Genomic DNA, 18,109 nt, shown 5'->3' with positions numbered 1-18,109 from the left:
TCGCCCCGAGGTAGAAGGTACGTCCTCTGCAAAAGAAAGAAAATCAAAGCATTTAGAGGTCGTTTTAAGCCATCTCTTAGAGCCATTTCTTTCACTACCATCAAACGAGTCAACAAAAGTGATAAAATTACGTTCCTACATATCTAAACCAAGCTTAGTCATGGCTACGAGCCGAAAGTTCGACAGCATTTTGCTACTATGGACAAAATCCATACAAAAAGTGTCCCGGAAGACCCATCACAAACCAAAATTCTGACATGATAGCAAGTTTATCCATTATCCAAGGGTTCCAAAACATCAAGCTTTATCAAAAATCAACTACTATAAGGCCATTTTCGAGCCCTCTAAAGCGGTTTAGCAAAGATCGTCTCATTTTGGTCTCATTTAATCAAAATTTAACGAAAACTCGAAATGAATGCATGGTTATGCTCCTAGCATGTTCAATTATGCATTTCTAATGTCAATTTCAAGGGGCAAATTCATTTGGGACGGAACCCCCAAATTTTCGACTATTTTGGGCATAAAACCCTAATTTTCTATCCAATTCAAGCTACAAATGCAATTTAAACTAAAAACGAGATACATACCTGGATTTTTTATGATTTGTGGCGGATTTTGATCAAGTTTTTGTGAAATTTGGTTGATTGTGCGGGTTTTGCCGAGAGGAAGAAGAGGAAGAAAAGTTTGGTTTAAATGAAATAGAACTCACGCTGAGTTCTGTTTTACTCAGGCACGAACGAGCTCAGGAGAAAACGCAGTGTTTGTTGCGCCTATTGGATCATTGAAACTTATATGAATTGTCTTTCACGAAATTAGTATAAAAATTATGTTTATTTAAAATGCTCTTTCAAATAAATGGCTAATTGAATAAAGTGCAAACTAATCTGGTGGAACTTGCATTTACTATAGAAGGCGTGTGTCCGTGGCTAAGCACGTACAACAGGGAAAACCAGTCTCCCGCGCAAGCCTGGCTTCTCTGAACGAGTGGGCGAACTAGATCCCATAGCCAGCAATCAAACAGCGATGGCCAAACATATATACAGCGTAAAAAGTGCATGCACAAATCAAAGTACACAAGAAACGGTACGACACAAAGTATTCCTAAAAGCATAAATGTTGCTTTTAGGCGTAATGCATAAAAGTTCGTCAGAATGACAAAATACATCTGGTCCTCTAAACCAGACTAAATTACATCGAATTGTTTATCAAAAACTAAACAAAATAATATGCCACACTGGGCAAAATACTAACTAAGCAAAATAAGTTTCAGTTGCAGGAAACTACCACTACTCCAGGTCAATTTGCTCCACAATCTCAGAAGCAGCAGTCTGGAGCAGCAGAATTCACTTCTTCTTCAGAATCTGGTGTGTCAGCAGGAGTACCTTCCCCCTCCAGACCAGACAAAGCACTTCCGAGTTGGACCCTCGAAAGTTCTGCAGCCCAGCCTTTTTCTCTTTCTTCCGATTCCAAAGACCTGCACCTCAAAGGCTAGAGAAGCTTCAGTATCCAGAGCCTGTGAGAGGCGAATCTCAGCATCAGAAGTGCGACCCTCAGCATCATAGAAACTTAAATCTCTCGAGAATCTGGACTTGCCAAAAGCTCTAGGGAAACTCAGCAGCAGAAGAACGAGATGCCGGAGTATATCCAGAAACAGAAGCATTTTCAGAAGCAGAAACATACCCAAATGGTGGAGCAGACCTAAGTAGGAAAAGTTCTAATAATAGCAGCAGAATTATTAATTTTTACCCTAGTCTCCAAAAGCCCAAACACTTTAATTTTATTCTTAAAAAGATAACCCCTAACTTCCTGCTGTTTTATTGGATCATTGAAGCCCCTTATATAATGAGCCCCTTATCTCTTCTTGGAATATAAGGGGCTTCAATGATCCAATAAAACAGCAGGAAGTTAGGGAATGTTGAAGGTAAAAATATACAAGAAAATATATGTGAGTAAATGTTGGAGGTAAATCAGATTTTCAGAGCCAAAGAATATTTAAGGCAAAATCTGAACCTGGCGGAGTTGCATCTGGTAGACTGAGTACCCGGTTGTTGACCATAGTGGTCGCTTAGGTGAAATACTTTTTCAAGTGGATGATGTTCCAGGATCTGGGAACCATTTGTCCTTCCATAGTCATGAGTCGGTATGCTCCGTTTCCAACTATGCTCTCTACTTGGTATGGCCCCTCCAAGTTGTAGGCGAATTTTCCTGCTTCCCGGTTCTTGGTATTCTGGAGGACTTTCCTCATTACCAGATCTCCCACTTGCAGGGTTCTTACCTTTACATTCTTATTATAGCTCCTGGCCACCGTTTGTCGGTATGACGCCATCCTAATTTGAGCACTGGTTCTGAGCTCGTCTATCGTGTCTAGGTTGCTTGCCATTTCCACCTGGTTTCGATCTTCTATTATACATCCGTACCTGTGGGTTGGGACCCTAACCTCGGATGGAATGACTGATTCTGCTCCGAACACCAGGCTGAAAGGTGTTTGCCCTGTTGCAACCTTAGGTGTGGTTCTGTCAGCCCAGAGAACCAGAGGCAGTTCTTCTGCCCACTTGCCCCCTCTCTCCTCCAGCTTCTTTTTTAGGTTTTCCACAATAATCTTATTGCTGGATTCAGCTTGTTCGTTGGACTGGGGGTTCCTGGGAGTAGACTTCTGCAGTAAGATATTCCACCTAGCACAAAAAGCTTCTGTCTTATTTCCAATAAATTGAGATACATTATCACATATAATCTCAGATGGAATGTCAAACCTGCATATGATATTGCGTTTAATGAAAGATATAACCTGGGTTTCTGTAACCTGGGAGGATGATTCTGCTTCTATCCATTTAGAGAAGTAGTCTGTCATGGCGAGCATATAGACTTTGTTTCCGGGTGTAACACTACGGATTTTCCTTGGTGACTACTCGACCGAGTAGAGCCTACTCGGCCGAGTAGTGCTGAGGTTGTGTGTTGTTTTGGTTCTGCCGAGGAACACTCGGCCGAGTAAAGTGAACACTCGACCGAGTATGGGACACTCGGCCGAGTATTCACTTACTCGACCGAGTGTCCGGTTTGGCGGAGTGTTATTTCGACGGTTTGATTAGAGAATGTTTAGGGTATTTTATATTTCCGCGTCAGTTTCTGATATCATTTGAAAGCTTTATCATTTCTACGATCTCTCCCTAATCACTCCCTAATCATCCTCTAATCTCGTTGTGTGTGCAAATCGTCGTGATCCTTGCGTGTAGTTTCTTATTCTTCTGTTGGTAAGTTTCATTCCCTTGTCATTTGTATTCTTTTGGGGTTAATGTATATATGGAATTGGGGAAAATGGGATTGTGCAAAGTGTAATTGTATTATGTGATTATTGTTGTAGGTGACAATGTGATATTCGTTATGCATTTGTATGGTTGATTGCAAAGATAAGCGGATTGCGAAAAGGTAGGGTTTCCTACTCGGTTCTTGTGTAATTGATTTGAGATATTTATTGTGTTGTGTATGATTGTTGTCCACGATCATCGAAGTGTTGGTGTTGTGGTGAAGATGGTGATGTGCTTGTGTTGTGACGGAAGTGGTGTTGTGTGACAAATTTTGTGATCTTTGTGGTATGTGTGATTGTGGTGGAGTCACTTGCGGGAGTGGCTTCACACCCTAGTTCGCCCTCCGTGGAACCCGTCACGGGAGGGGATGTGCACATTAAGGGACAGGGATTGTTAGTCGCTCGTTGATGAGCTGGACTAGGTGGGGATGGGTGCGGTCACCCATGGCGGCGAGGATTACTGTTGCGATGGGTAATCTGGCGGGGCTACACACTTCGGTGTGTAGTCGGTTAATGTGTGAAATCAGGAGACCGGTGATGGAGGATGATCAGCCGGTTACATTATTTGTTTGTCTTATTTGAATTATGCGAATCGACCCCGTGTTGTTGTTTTGTAAAACCTGCGGTGATCCATTCGGGGATGGTGAGCAGATATGACAGGTAATGCAGATGTTTAGTTATGGGACAGACATGGGGAGATATCGCTTCGAGTCTAGTTTCCGCCGTACGAGTTTAGCCGTCAATGATTTCAGTTGTATTGAAGTTCTTACACTTTTACTTTGAGTTGGTTTGAGATAATGTATTCGTTAACTCTTTATACTTTGATAAATGTTGTTTGGAAATTGTAACTTTGATATACTAACCTCGGAAAACCGAGATGGTAACAGCCTTTCATGCTAGGGTAGTCCTTGGTAAGGTACCTTGGTATGAGGGGGTGTTACAAAGTGGTATCAGAGCCGACGATTCCGGAACCTAAAACTAATGAACTCAATGAACTTAGGGAGTCTAAATAAAATGAACCCGGGGAGAGTTGTTTGGAGCTACCGCAAAGACTTGGGAGACGTCCCGGAGTCGCACTAAGGCCCTTACGATCTCAAGCCGGTCACATGGGGGGGAAACTGTTATATGTTTGAGTTATGTGTGTTTGATATCTATAGTTTGAATCTTGTGCATGGTTGGATTAAATGATGAAAGAAGTGGAATGTGATAGTTGTTGAAAGATGTATCGACGATTTGTCTATGTTGAAACTTTGAGCATGGAATATGTTGGCATGTTAAGTGTTGGAACATGGTAAATTATGAAAGGTGAATTGTGAATTCGTATACGATATATCTTGAACATGAAATATGTTGGGCATGTTACCTGTTTAATACGTGGCTTTCAAAAGGGTAGTGGTACATGTGTATATGATCATGATAATGATAGTGTTTTATTTGTTGGTATAAGCATGTGATTAAGGTCAAGCGTCTATATACCTAAATGTCGTGTTTAATTTTCATGTGAGAATGATAAAAGTTCATCCATGTACTGGTATTTAGAAGTATTAAGTTATTTTTGTTGCCGTATGCATGTTCAAGTTGTTTTGGCATTAGAAAGCTTGATTTATCTGAATACCGTTACGGAAGGGTTGTCTTAAAACTGTTATAAGTCAAGTTCGAGAAATGATATTGCTGTGATTCCAAGTTGAGGTGATAGCTTGTCCTCTTACGATTCTAACGATAGGTCACACGTCCAGAATGACCAAGTAACGAGTGAGATATGACTGTTTTACAAAAACTGGACGGTGCTGAGAACTGCGCCTATACTCGACCGAGTAGTCCCTACTCGGCCGAGTGTCTTTTATACTCGACCGAGTATTCCATATTCGGCCGAGTAATCTCTCTGTGATAATACTGTTTCGCGTCTGAGTCGTGAACTCGGCCGAGTAGTCTCATACTCGACCGAGTAAGGTCTACTCGGCCGAGTGTTCCCAATACTCGACCGAGTAATCCTTCTGCGACAATTGAGTTTGCTTCTGGAGTCGAAAACTCGACCGAGTAATATAGTTACTCGACCGAGTACCTTGTACTCGACCTAGTAGGTTATGTACTCGACCGAGTACCTCGTTGGGCGGCCACTTTGAGTCGGTGGCTATGTTCTTACTTTTGTTTTGAGTCGGTGGCTATGTTTTTACATTGTTTTGAGTCGTAAGGTATGTATACATGTATGTTTTGGGTCTTAAAGTATTCTTTTATATGCGACGGTCATGATACGTAAGTTACCAAATGTTATGATAGGGAGAATGCCGGGTTATGAGAGATAAGTGTTGGATAAGGAAGACATGTGTTAATGTGGTTGTGAGAAATAGTGGAAAAAAGGAAAGGGAAGGATGATGAGCTAGTCGAGGTAAATAGCATGTTTTGTGAGATATGGCGAGTGATATAGTTGTGTGTTGTGTAATATAAAAGTAAGTATATATATGGGCAAAAGTGATGTAAGTTTAAAGAAACGTGAGAATGAAAGATTGATATTAGGGATACGATTAGTGGCATATTGGGATGTGTAAGGAGTTATGGAGGGAGACGGTTAGCGTTGTGTTGCGTAAGGATATATGAAATGAAAGGATGTTGTAGAGGGATAGAGAAGAGGGGTATGTAATGAATTTGTAGATAGTGGCTAAGTTTGGGAAGTTGGAATATCAAGGGGTGAGCCTAGTGTGTAATTCTTTGGACAAACGGTATGAAGTGAATTTTGGTTTCTAGAGATGCGAAAGGGAGATACGACTAATTGAAGAGTAACTGTTAGTGCGTGGACTTGATGGTGACAAGGGTGAGTGTGAAGCAAGATAAGAGAGGATAAATGATAAGAAGAATGATAAGATATTGATATGAATTAAGGGAATTAGAGTTGTGGAGCTATGGAAAAATAAATAAATTAGTAAAGAGTTAGGTAGGAAGAGAAAGGAGATGAATTATTAATTGGTATTATTGAGTAAAAAGGGGGAAATAAGGATGGAAGTAAGTTGAGAGAATGTTGAGTAGGAGTTAAGGAGCATGAAGGTAAGAAATTATGGAGATGTACGATAGTCTCACTAGAGGGTGTGAGTTAATGATTATATAAGAGAGTAGGACGACATGTTAGCCGTGAGTTTCGAGGTATTAAGGGAATAAGGAGCTTGTAGAGTGTTTGCACGATCTGAGATTTTGGTGGAGAGTTAGGTAACGATATGATAAAGGATAGAATTGGGAATAGTGTTGAGGTAAATCTTGTTGATGGATTAGATGTTCGTATTTGGGATGATAACCAAAGAGAGGAAACAGATTGTTATATTAAGAAGTGATAGTAAGAGAGTAGTCACATGAAGGATGTTGGTGTCATAGTAGTGTCACTAGTGGCTGAGGATGATATTACTTTGGGGAAGTTAGTTGTTCTAATGAGGTTGATTTTGTGGAGGTAGTTAGTATGTTTGGTTGTGAGGAACTATAAGATGTGGATATACGAGGTGTTCATTTGGAAGTTGGTGCGATGTTATGGCTACATTTTGGGAGGGGTGATAATTGTGTGTAAGAGAAGATATGTTAGGAAGGGCACGGGTTAAGTCAGGATAAGAGATATTCATTGTCAAGTGGTAACTTACGTGATCGGGATTGACTAGTTGGATGTGATTACGGGTCTATGATATGTGTAAATGTTTGTGTGAGGTTCTGACCTCACAAGAAGTGGTAGGGTGTGATAATTATAAAGTTGTTATATGAATGTTTTGTAATTTATGTTGGGTACGGTATACTAATGGAATGAGGTTCAAAAGGTAATAGTTTGATTGACCTGGCTTGGATAGTTAAAATTGTGTGTGTATTGATGATACACGTTTATTCCGTGAAATGGTAAGAATGATGTTCATGAGATTCTTGTCAGTTTATTCCGTATAATATGTTGTGTTATAATCTAGTAAAACGGTTTTGAATGAGTTTTCCTGTTCGAAATGTCATACTGAGTTAGTGTTTATGGGAATTATATGTGATTGTGATGTTTATCGATGTGGTTGTTGTGCCTCGAGTGGTGATCCGAGCATGGTACTTCATGTTGTGATGCGGGCATCTTCGCACTGCGGTGCGGCTGTTGGTGGCGGTGTTGCGATGCCGTTACCGGTTGTGGTGGAGTAGGCGGGATGGTTATGATTCGAGTTTCGACAAAGATATATCCGGTTATACATAGATTGTTGTTTTGTTTGATGTTGCTTCCTGCGAGTTTCAGTTTGTGCAGATAGACAATTGTCTTGTTTATTGATGTTTTCTTTACCAGGTTAAGTTTGGGAATAAGGGGTAGAGTATGATATGAAATGGAGTTGTATATGTTTTCGTTGTTGTCATGGTATAGTGATATTCGGTTGACGGGACACGGTGGTGAGAGGTTGTTACATTAATTTTGATCTTGTTCCAGATAAGGCTTTAGTAGACATGGTAATGGCAAGTGATTCGTAAAACATGTGTGGTAATGACCTGAAAGATGCAGTTGGTTCATAATCCTTTGTTGAGACAGTGAGTGTAGGGTGTTGGGGAATTAGTGTCATGTTAAGTTATGTATGAGTTTTACGGTAATGAAGGAAAGAACTTGAGGATCTAGTGTGAGTGTACGTAACAAGTGTGGATCGTGAGTTATGCTTTTGGCAATAAGAGTTTTATATAGTTTATATAGAGAGGTATGTCGTGTTGCGGCAATGTGGAAGAGTTAGAGTGTTTGTTATGATCAGTATTGTGTAGTATTGGTTAGATGGAGTGCAGAATGAGTTGAGGTATGAGAACTGTTTAAGTAAGAGAGCCTTGGATATAGGAATAGTAAGTGTTTAGATTATATGCGGGTATCTTTCACATGTGGTGGTGATGAAGATAATGAGAGGTATAGCTAAGGATCTAGTATTAGTGAGTTACGAGGACGTAACATGTGTCTTAAGAGGAGTAGGATGCGGCAAAGAGCGTTTGAGGGTTGCTTATGTCGTAATATTATTGGACGTAGAGTGTTGGTGTAGCATAAGAATGGATGGGTACATATAGTGTTTGATAGTGTTAAAAGGCCATGGCTGTGCTTGTAGTAGTTCGATGTTTAGGAGTGTTGGAATTTTTTCGATAGTGTTGATAAAAGTGGATGATGATATTTATGAGTTCGAGAGTTTTGGCAGCGGTATGATGATGTTGATGAGTGTGAGTAAACTTCGAGGACGAAGTTCCTTTTTAGAGTGGTAGAATGTAACATTCCGTTTTGATGGTTAATCTTCTGTTGTGGATTGTCTTGGTATTGAGTGCTATTGAGTGTTATGGACGTGAGACAAGGTTGGCAACATTATATCGTGGTTATTGGGGTAAGGTTATGGAGTCAGTATTGGAAGCCTATGCTATAGTTGAGACGATATCGTGAGCCATGTTGTTTGTGGAGTTGGTGTTAAGTGTCCATGTTTTATAGGTTGGGTTGGAACTTCGCGGTCGTGTTTTGTTTTGTCCGATGTTTGCTTTGAGTCGGGGTAATGATTTTCGTGGTGACTTGTATAGTTCCTTGGTGTTGTTATATGTGGTTGGTATAGTCTTGTGGCGTAGTGTTGTGCTTTGTTGTATAGTAGAGTGTGAACTTCGGGACGAAGTTCTTTTTAAGGGGGGAAGATTGTAACACTACGGATTTTCCTTGGTGACTACTCGACCGAGTAGAGCCTACTCGGCCGAGTAGTGCTGAGGTTGTGTGTTGTTTTGGTTCTGGCGAGGAACACTCGGCCGAGTAAAGTGAACACTCGACCGAGTATGGGACACTCGGCCGAGTATTCACTTACTCGACCGAGTGTCCGGTTTGGCGGAGTGTTATTTCGACGGTTTGATTAGAGAATGTTTAGGGTATTTTATATTTCCGCGTCAGTTTCTGATATCATTTGAAAGCTTTATCATTTCTACGATCTCTCCCTAATCACTCCCTAATCATCCTCTAATCTCGTTGTGTGTGCAAATCGTCGTGATCCTTGCGTGTAGTTTCTTATTCTTCTGTTGGTAAGTTTCATTCCCTTGTCATTTGTATTCTTTTGGGGTTAATGTATATATGGAATTGGGGAAAATGGGATTGTGCAAAGTGTAATTGTATTATGTGATTATTGTTGTAGGTGACAATGTGATATTCGTTATGCATTTGTATGGTTGATTGCAGCATAAGCGGATTGCGAAAAGGTAGGGTTTCCCTACTCAGTTCTTGTGTAATTGATTTGAGATATTTATTGTGTTGTGTATGATTGTTGTCTGCTGATCATCGAAGTGTTGGTGTTGTGGTGAAGATGGTGATGTGCTTGTGTTGTGACGGAAGTGGTGTTGTGACAGCTGTGATGCTGTGGTATGTGTGATTGTGGTGGAGTCACTTGCGGGAGTGGCTTCACACCCTAGTTCGCCCTCCGTGGAACCCGTCACGGGAGGGGATGTGCACATTAAGGGACAGGGATTGTTAGTCGCTCGTTGATGAGCTGGACTAGGTGGGGATGGGCTGCGGTCACCCACTGGCGGCGAGGATTACCTGTTGCGATGGGTAATGGCGGGGCTGGCTACACACTTCGGTGTGTAGTCGGTTAATGTGTGAAATCGGGAGACCGGTGATGGAGGATGATGTTAGGTTACATTACTTGTTTGTCTTATTTGAATTATGCGGTAACTGACCCCGTGTTGTTGTTTTGTAAAACCTGCGGTGATCCATTCGGGGATGGTGAGCAGATATGACAGGTAATGCAGATGTTTAGTTATGGGACAGACATGGGGAGATATCGCTTCGAGTCTAGTTTCCGCCGTACGAGTTTAGCCGTCAATGATTTCAGTTGTATTGAAGTTCTTACACTTTTACTTTGAGTTGGTTTGAGATAATGTATTCGTTAACTCTTTATACTTTGATAAATGTTGTTTGGAAATTGTAACTTTGATATACTAACCTCGGAAAACCGAGATGGTAACAGCCTTTCATGCTAGGGTAGTCCTTGGTAAGGTACCTTGGTATGAGGGGGTGTTACACCGGGTTCCTTGGGCAATGGTCCCACGATGTCCATTCCCCACTTCATGAAGGGCCATGACGAGATGACCGGATGAAGAGGCTCTAATGGTTGGTGGCTGACGTGAGCGTGCCTCTGGCAAGTATCACCTTTTTTGCGAACTCCACGGCATCTTTGCGCATTGTGGGCCAGAACTATCCCTGCCTCGGTGCCTTGTTGGATAGGCTCATGCCCCCTGCATGGTTTCCACATTCTCCACTGTGGAGAGCATGCAAAACAGCATGAGATTCTTCCCGATCCAGGTATCTGAGGTAGGTTCCCGCGAGGGATTTCCTGAATAAGACACCATCAATTAGTGTGAATCTGGATGCTTTCATTTTGAAGCTCCTTACCTCCTTTTTATCTGTTGGTAGGATATCATTCTGCAGCCAGTCCTGATACAGTTTCCTCCAATCTGGAGTTTCTTCCTCACCGCTAGTGCTGCAGAACACTTCTGTTTCCTGTTCAGGTATCAGTGTTGCCGGTTCCAGCACGTGGACAGTTGGTATTATGGAGATTGATCCTGCTTTGAATGTTGCCCCCAGGGTAGCTAGGGCGCCTGCTTCTGCATTCTAGTCTCTGGGGATCTACTTGATATTGAACGTAGCAAATCTGAGGGTCAACTCTTTTGGTACGTCTAGGTACGCCATCATCCTGGAATCCCTGGCTTCATAGAATTATTAACATGGTTAACTATTACTTTGGAATCACTATAAACCTTGAGGTGTTTAATTTTCAGATCTAGAGCAAGCCTCAGATCCAGGATCAAGGCCTCGTATTCTGCTTCGTTGTTTGTGGCCTTGAATTCACATCGTACCGCCTGGACTATGAGATTTCCCTGGGGTGATTTGAGGACCAATCCTACTTCTGCTCCTCTTGCGTTGGAGGCTCCATCCACATTCAGCTCCCACACCTGCTCTCCTTTATCTTCATCCAGGTTCAGGATGTCTTGTTCTTCCAGGGTCTGGAGCGCTGGGCAGAAGTCAGACACAAAATTTGCCAGAGCCTGAGACTTTATTGTTGTGCGAGGTTCGAATTACAAGTCGTAACAGCTCAGGTGCACAGACCATTTAGCCATCCTTCCTGACAATTCTGGTTTCCTCATGACGGTCTTAAGAAGGTAATTAGTTATTATAGAAATGGTATGAGACTTAAAATAGGGACGTAATTTATAGGATGCCGTAACGAGTGCAAGGACGAGTTTTTCAAGCGATGTGTACCTGGTCTCTGCAGGAAGCAGAGACTTACTGATGTAGTATACTGGATGCTGTGATCCCCCATGCTCTCGTACTAGGACTGCACTTACTGCTGCTTCTGTGACTGATAGATATATGAATAGTGGTTCTCATGGCTCTGGCTTTGATAGGAGTGGTGGGGTGCTGAGATAGTGTTTTAACTCTTGGAATGTTTTCTCATGCTCCTCTGTCCACTCAAATCTTTGGCTTTTTCTGAGTATGTCGTAAAACAACCTGCATCTGTCGGAGGATCTGGATATGAACCTGTTTACGGCTGCCACTATTCCAGTCAGACGCTGGACGTCTTTTGGTTTCTAAGGTGACTCCAGCTGCAGAATTGCTCTGATTTGTTCGGTGTTGGCCTCTATCCCCCTCTGGGTCACCATGTATCCCAGAAATTTTCCACTGGAGACCCCGAAGGTACACTTTGTCGGATTCAGCTTCATCTGGTATTTTCTTAAGGTGCTGAAAGTATCTGCCAGGTGCTGGTGGTGTTGTAAAGACTGCTTTGATTTTACGACCATATCGTCTATGTATACCTCCATAGTTTGGCTTATTTTCTCGTTAAACATCATGTTCACCAGCCTCTGATAGGTGGATCCAGCATTTTTAAGTCCAAAAGGCATGGCGTTATAGCAATAGATACCTCGCTCGGACCTGAATGTCGTCTTTTCCTGGTCGCCAGGGTGCATTTTTATCTGGTTGTAGCCGCTCCAGGCTTCCAGGAATGTCAGCATCTCGTGACCTGCAGTAGCATCCACCATGGCATATATGTGTGGTAGTGGAAATGGATCTTTTGGGCAAGATTTATTTAAATCTATGAAATCGACGCAGACCCTCCACTTGCCATTTTTCTTAGGGACCACCACCACGTTGGATAACCACTCTGGATATTTTACTTCTCGAATTTTTCCTGCAGCAAGCAGGTTATCTACTTTCTGGTTTATAACATGGTTCCTTTCAGAAACAAACTTCCTTTTTTTCTGCTGCACAGGTTTATAGCTTGGATCATAACTTAGCTTGTGGGTTATCACACTTGGATCTATCCCTATCATATCATTATGTGACCAAGGAAAACAGTCCATGTTAGTTCTCAATAACCGAACGAGTTCTTCACGAATGTTACCTGTACATTCTGATCCGATTAGCACGGTTCATTCTGGGTGCAGCGCGTCCAGGGTTACTTTGTCTAGCTCTGCCTGTGGGGGCTCAATGTATTCGTCCTGGATGCGTTGGCTCTGTAATTGCTATACAGGCGGGCTAGCTATTGATTTCAGTGCCACTTTATAGCAATCCTTAGCCTCCTCCTGGTCTCCACGTATCTCTTGTACACCCCAAGGTGTTGGGAACTTCAGACACTGGTGGTATGTCGAAGGTATTTCTTATATATCGTGGATCCAGGGCCTGCCAAGGATCACATTAAAAGTAGAAGGTCCATCAATAACCAAGTACCTTACCTGCTTGTTAGCTCCTCCAACGTAGGTTGAGATGACAATCTCTCCTAAGGAGTGCTTTGTCTCACCACTGAAACCAACCAAGGGAATAGCCTTCTTTCTCAGATACTTTTCACCGAATCCTATACCCTTGAGCGTCTCTAGCATGATTAGATTGACGGAGCTCCCGGTATCCACTATGATCTTTTTCACCTTGCAATTTTCGATGGGGAGCGTGATGATTAAGGCGTCGTGGTGCTGTTTTGGAGCAGGCTGTGCATCTGTTTTGTCAAAGGTGACTGCTGGCAGGTTCAGACGATTGACTCTGCAGGAATACTCTGGTCTATCTCCCTTTGCTTCGCTGGCATGCATCTTTGCTGCTGAGTATGTCAATCCGCATAGCTCCGAGCCACCTGTAATGACATTCACAGTTCTAGTGCATTGTGGAAGAGGAGATGGCAGAACCTGATCTGTAGAGTTCATTCTGGTTGTGCCTCTGGGTAGGAGGTGATCCAGATTTCCTTGATCATAATGATATTTGACTTCCTTTCTGAGAGAATAGCATTCGTCTGTGTCGTGGGTGTTGCTGCCATGGAACTCACACTTTTGCCAGTATCCTTTCTGCTGCTGGAGTATCCTTCTGACGGAGGCTTGGGCCACCTGACTCTGCGTCCCAGCTCCTTCAGGGTTTTGAATAATCCTGCAAGATTAGTGGTGAAACCGTACTCGCTTACCTTCGGAAGCAGATCTGCATCGCCCTTTCCTTCCGAGCTTCCAGAAAATTTAGTCACGCTCCTGCTGTAGGGTTTAGATCTTTCGCTCCTCTTCTCTACTGGGGCTTTTCTGGATACTGTGTCTGAATCATAAGTATATCTTCTGGGTTCAAAGTCCTCCTCCAGCCTTATGACAGCAATCGCCTTTCACTGTACTTCCTCAAAGGTAGTGCATGGATGCATGGTCAGGTTCTCGTATAGATCTGAATCATGGTGCAATCCCCGGCGGAAGGCTTGTATAGCGGTTGCTATATCGAACCTCGGAATTGCCACCTTCTCCTTGTTGAACCTGTTCAAATAATCACGAGTAGATTCCTCAAACCCTTGCACTATCCGATGAGGTATTTGTCCCTTCTCGGCTTTTTTCGCCGCGAATCGTTGATTGAATGCATTGACCAAGTCGGCGAAGCTGGTTATGCTTTTATTAGGTAGGCCAACGAACCACTGCAGAGCTGCTCCAGAGAGGGTCGACCCAAATCCTTTGCACATACAAGCCTCCTTTAAGGATCCAGTCGCGGTGATCATCATTATTTTCTGCTTGTAGTGGTTGACGTGATCAAGTGGATCTGTGGTTCCGTCATAGAGCGTCATGGCTGGTGGTACACGTCTTTTGGGAACACCAACGAGGGCTATGTCGTCCACGAAGGGTGAATCCGCATAGCTATCTCGTGTTGCTTTCTTTAATAGACGCGCTACACCTAGTATCATGTACATCAGGTCCCTCAGCTCCATGTATTGCTGCTCCAGTGAACTACCTACTCCTGCAAGGGGGTTAGAAACAGGCGGGAAGGAACCAGCGGGAGTACCTCCTAACAATGTCCTCCATAAAATTGTCCAGATGCTGGATGGCTAGTGATTGGTGTTGTACTGATTATAGATCCAGGCTGCCATCCTGGTGTCTGTTGCAGACCACCGACCCAGGCTCCACTGGTGAACTGGCTGCATGATGGAACTGCTGTGTTGATGACAGGTCCAGATTGTCATCCTGATGTCTGGTGTGTGGGAGTACCTGAAAAGGGTGGAAAGTCAAATCCTGACAGAGTGTTAAACAAGGCATTACCTGGTGTCTATTGCAGGCTGGGTGGATTGTCAAATAACAAGCATCCCAATCCTCTGGGCCCAATGGGTTCACTGGGTGCTACTCCTGAAAGGTCTAGCCTGATGACTAGTTCTGATGGAATTGGTCGACTTGATCCTCCAGCGCTGGTCAGGTTCAGGGCTTGAGGAGTTGATGCTTGTTTGGGCTGACCGCTGTTACGATATGAGCGATCAGGTTCTGGTTGTCCTTCCTCAGATCCTCAACAGCCTGGCGCAGAGTATCCATCCCCTGAATCATCACCTGCATCGGGTCAAGTAATGGAGGTCCTCTGCTTCTCAGAACTTCTACGCGTGATCCCTCCTAGATCGGAGCCATGGACGCAGCTTCACCTCTGCTGGGGATGCTTTCCCTACTGGATATGGGCTGACTGGGTACGCTTGCTGCCTTAGGTATCTGCGGTGGCTTAAGAGGCAGAGGCAGAGGCATGGTTCTGGGTGACATGCTGACAGGGACCGTCTGGCTGGATGCTGGAGGCGCACTCACTGATCCTGCAGATGCAGGAGAAGGTCCTGCTCCAGAGGACAGGGCTGACATGCTCTGGCTGCTGGACAGATTCTGGCTGGTTCCGGCCATGGCTACGGTCTGGTTAGATCTTGTGAGATTTGGCTATAGGAGATGATCAATATACCCCACGGTGGGCGCCAAATTGTTTTGGTAAAAAATTACCGAGTTATTGATTTAATTTGTGGGTTAAAGCGATCGATCTATGGCTTATGAACAAAATACAATACGACGATAAAGACGAGCGAATAATTCAACGAAACTACAGATGACACGAGGGTTTTGGTGACGCAGAAAACCCGATGTGGGAACAACCGCGGGGGGGAGACGGAATCCTACCAAATTGGCACTATAATTAAGACGAAATTTGCGAACGTAAGGAAATACAAAGAGTGATTTTTCTATGGTCGTGCTCTTTGATTGATTATGTGTGTGGTTGTAGAACTGATGAATAATGGTCCCCTTCCCTCAACGTTGGACTCCCTTTCATAGCTGTGCAGACCCAGATATTCTGCATTTAAGCTCTTCCCAGATCTGCTCCTGGTCTTCAGCCCTTTTTCCAATAAAATAGGTAACAGCTTTGACTTGCCATTTAATCCTCTTCTATCTTTATCCAAAGAATCTTCTCCCTCTATGCAAGTAACGGACACACTTTATGTTTGTTTTCCACTTTCATCTTATGGTCCATATCGCGCCACGTCATCAATCCTTTCCACTTGGTTTCTTCCAATGCATAGATGCCACGTCATTACTTAATAAATTTGTAATTTTTATCCCTAACAGGTACGCACAGCGCGGGTGGCTGTGTCCAAACTAATCCGCCACTCATGACCACCATTACAACCCTCACTCAACCCACGACAAGGACTACCCAAGATCTTCCCAAGTAGGCCACGAAAAACAAGGTAAAAATTCGTCTTAAGACGGTCACACAACAACAACAATAACCCATAAAAGTCTCGGTCAAACCCCTAGGTCCACGGTCAACGGTGGTCTAAGTGGTGGTCAATGACGGGTCAAGGGCGAGGCGGGCCAACGATATTAATTAAATAATATATAAACTAGTTAAAGACGGTTTTTACCTTACGATCTCGAGGCGGAAGGGCAAAATCTCCCTTTTCTTTACTATCTTTCTCTCTTCTTTCTCTCTATAAGATTTGTGTGGTGGATGAAATGAGATTGTGTTTGGATAAGGTGGGGTTAGGATAAGGTCAGGTTGATTATATAAGGTAGTATACGTATATATGTATGTGTATCGTATTACGTATTATTATTATCATTATAACTTATTATTATTATTATTATAATTACCATCTTATAATAATTATTATTATTTTATTATGTCGTCTCATACATAATTCGTAGAAACAATATAACATATATAATTATAAAATACGGGGTATTACAGTAGTACCCTCTGACGCTATTATTATCATATTAGCCGAGTTTACTTGGTTAGGATAATTTGGAGTTTCAAAGGCGACAATCAGTGGCACAACTAATTTGTGGCTAAATACAATTCGCCACAGAAGTGACATAGTTCGTGGCAAAGAATGATTATTAGCCACGGTTGTAGCCTAAATCGTGGTGCAAGTGAACTTTTGCTGCGGGAGATGTTGTCCCATGCATGGTATAAATTTTTTTGTAAAATAGTGAATAAATTTTCCCGAGGCTAAGAAAAATTACGCCTGAAATTATAAATTCTCGTGCCATAATACGTGGCGTAAGTGTTGTTATAATTTTAGTTGGTTAAGATAATTTGGAGCTTCAAAGGTGACATGATTAGCTTGAGTCTGTGCCGTCAACAATGTTTGTAGATTTGGTCCATAATATTGCAGGCCGTCGTTAACCGTTCACAAGTTGATAGCTTCTTTGCGATCCAAAATAGAAAATATGTTTTTCGGATAGTTCTCGGACGCTATAAGAGTGCTAAAAACTCTACCCTAGTTGCTTCTATGTAATATCCGTGTAGGGCCCTCCAAACAAAGTCCCTCACAAATGTGTATTGTCGCTGATTTTATAACATCGCTAGTGTCTTCCTTGTAAGAAAATACTAAGATGCACACGGTTTTGTTTTCCACTTTGTTGATATATCGTAATATCTTTCTTATTATATACTCCTGATGTTTTATATTGCTTTTGATGATATTGTTGAATAGTTGGACGGCTAGTTTCATATCTAGTAGTTTAGCCAAATGCGTGAAATATGCAAGGTCTCTCAATAGTCCTGGACTTCCAAAACATGCGCTAACTCTCACGTCATTCATTCTCGGATCGCTTCTCATAATTCAGTGGACATTGTCGATGTCAGTGTTAGGCAGCTTATCACATATTTCAGACACCATATTCATCGTCGTAACTTTAACGGTCAACATTACATTTGTGGCCATAGCGGCTACTAAACCAAATGAGGTAGATGTTGTGATCGATGATTTGTTGTGGGTGTGCAACCCAACCCGATGCAGCCAAATAAAAATTACGGATTAAGGTTTTATTTGGATTATTAGTCGCATGACATGTTATTACAACTCGGGTCGGATTTCTCAACGGGAATATCTGAAATAATTTGATGTTGTAATGTCGTTGCATTCTCGTAGGCAACATATGAAATAATATTTGCCACAACAGTGAGCGCGTCATCTGCCGGAAGTTGATATTTGATGACTATCACTTTGGGTTGTTGAGTTACAACAAGCACCCTTCTCAACACATGTTCCCAAGTGCTCAAATTTAGTGTTTTCCTCTTGC

The 18,109-nt window shown here is 42.6% G+C and overlaps 2 protein-coding genes across 2 annotated transcripts; both read right to left on the bottom strand.

The window, feature by feature from the left end:
- Nucleotides 1–1,314: 1,314 nt before the first annotated feature.
- LOC141655498 (uncharacterized) lies at nucleotides 1,315–12,640 on the bottom strand. The gene is made up of 9 exons (XM_074462575.1): nucleotides 12,095–12,640; nucleotides 11,790–12,020; nucleotides 11,541–11,547; nucleotides 11,131–11,292; nucleotides 10,912–10,987; nucleotides 10,674–10,781; nucleotides 2,079–2,750; nucleotides 1,612–1,698; nucleotides 1,315–1,474 (listed from the first exon to the last, which is right to left on the bottom strand). Exons 1-9 carry the CDS (start codon nucleotides 12,638–12,640, stop codon nucleotides 1,315–1,317), a joined length of 2,049 nt encoding a protein of 682 aa, XP_074318676.1.
- Nucleotides 12,641–12,851: 211 nt separating this feature from the next.
- LOC141655497 (uncharacterized) lies at nucleotides 12,852–14,493 on the bottom strand. Its single transcript, XM_074462574.1, has 3 exons — nucleotides 13,913–14,493; nucleotides 13,013–13,688; nucleotides 12,852–12,959 (listed from the first exon to the last, which is right to left on the bottom strand). The coding sequence occupies exons 1-3, from the start codon at nucleotides 14,491–14,493 to the stop codon at nucleotides 12,852–12,854; spliced, it is 1,365 nt and encodes a 454-aa protein (XP_074318675.1).
- Between the last annotated feature and the right edge of the window lie 3,616 nt (nucleotides 14,494–18,109).

This window comes from Silene latifolia, chromosome 5, assembly GCF_048544455.1.
Source record: "Silene latifolia isolate original U9 population chromosome 5, ASM4854445v1, whole genome shotgun sequence".
NCBI lineage: Eukaryota > Viridiplantae > Streptophyta > Magnoliopsida > Caryophyllales > Caryophyllaceae > Silene > Silene latifolia.
Note: the sequence above shows the minus strand (reverse complement) of the source record. Positions and strands in the feature narration are given on the sequence as shown.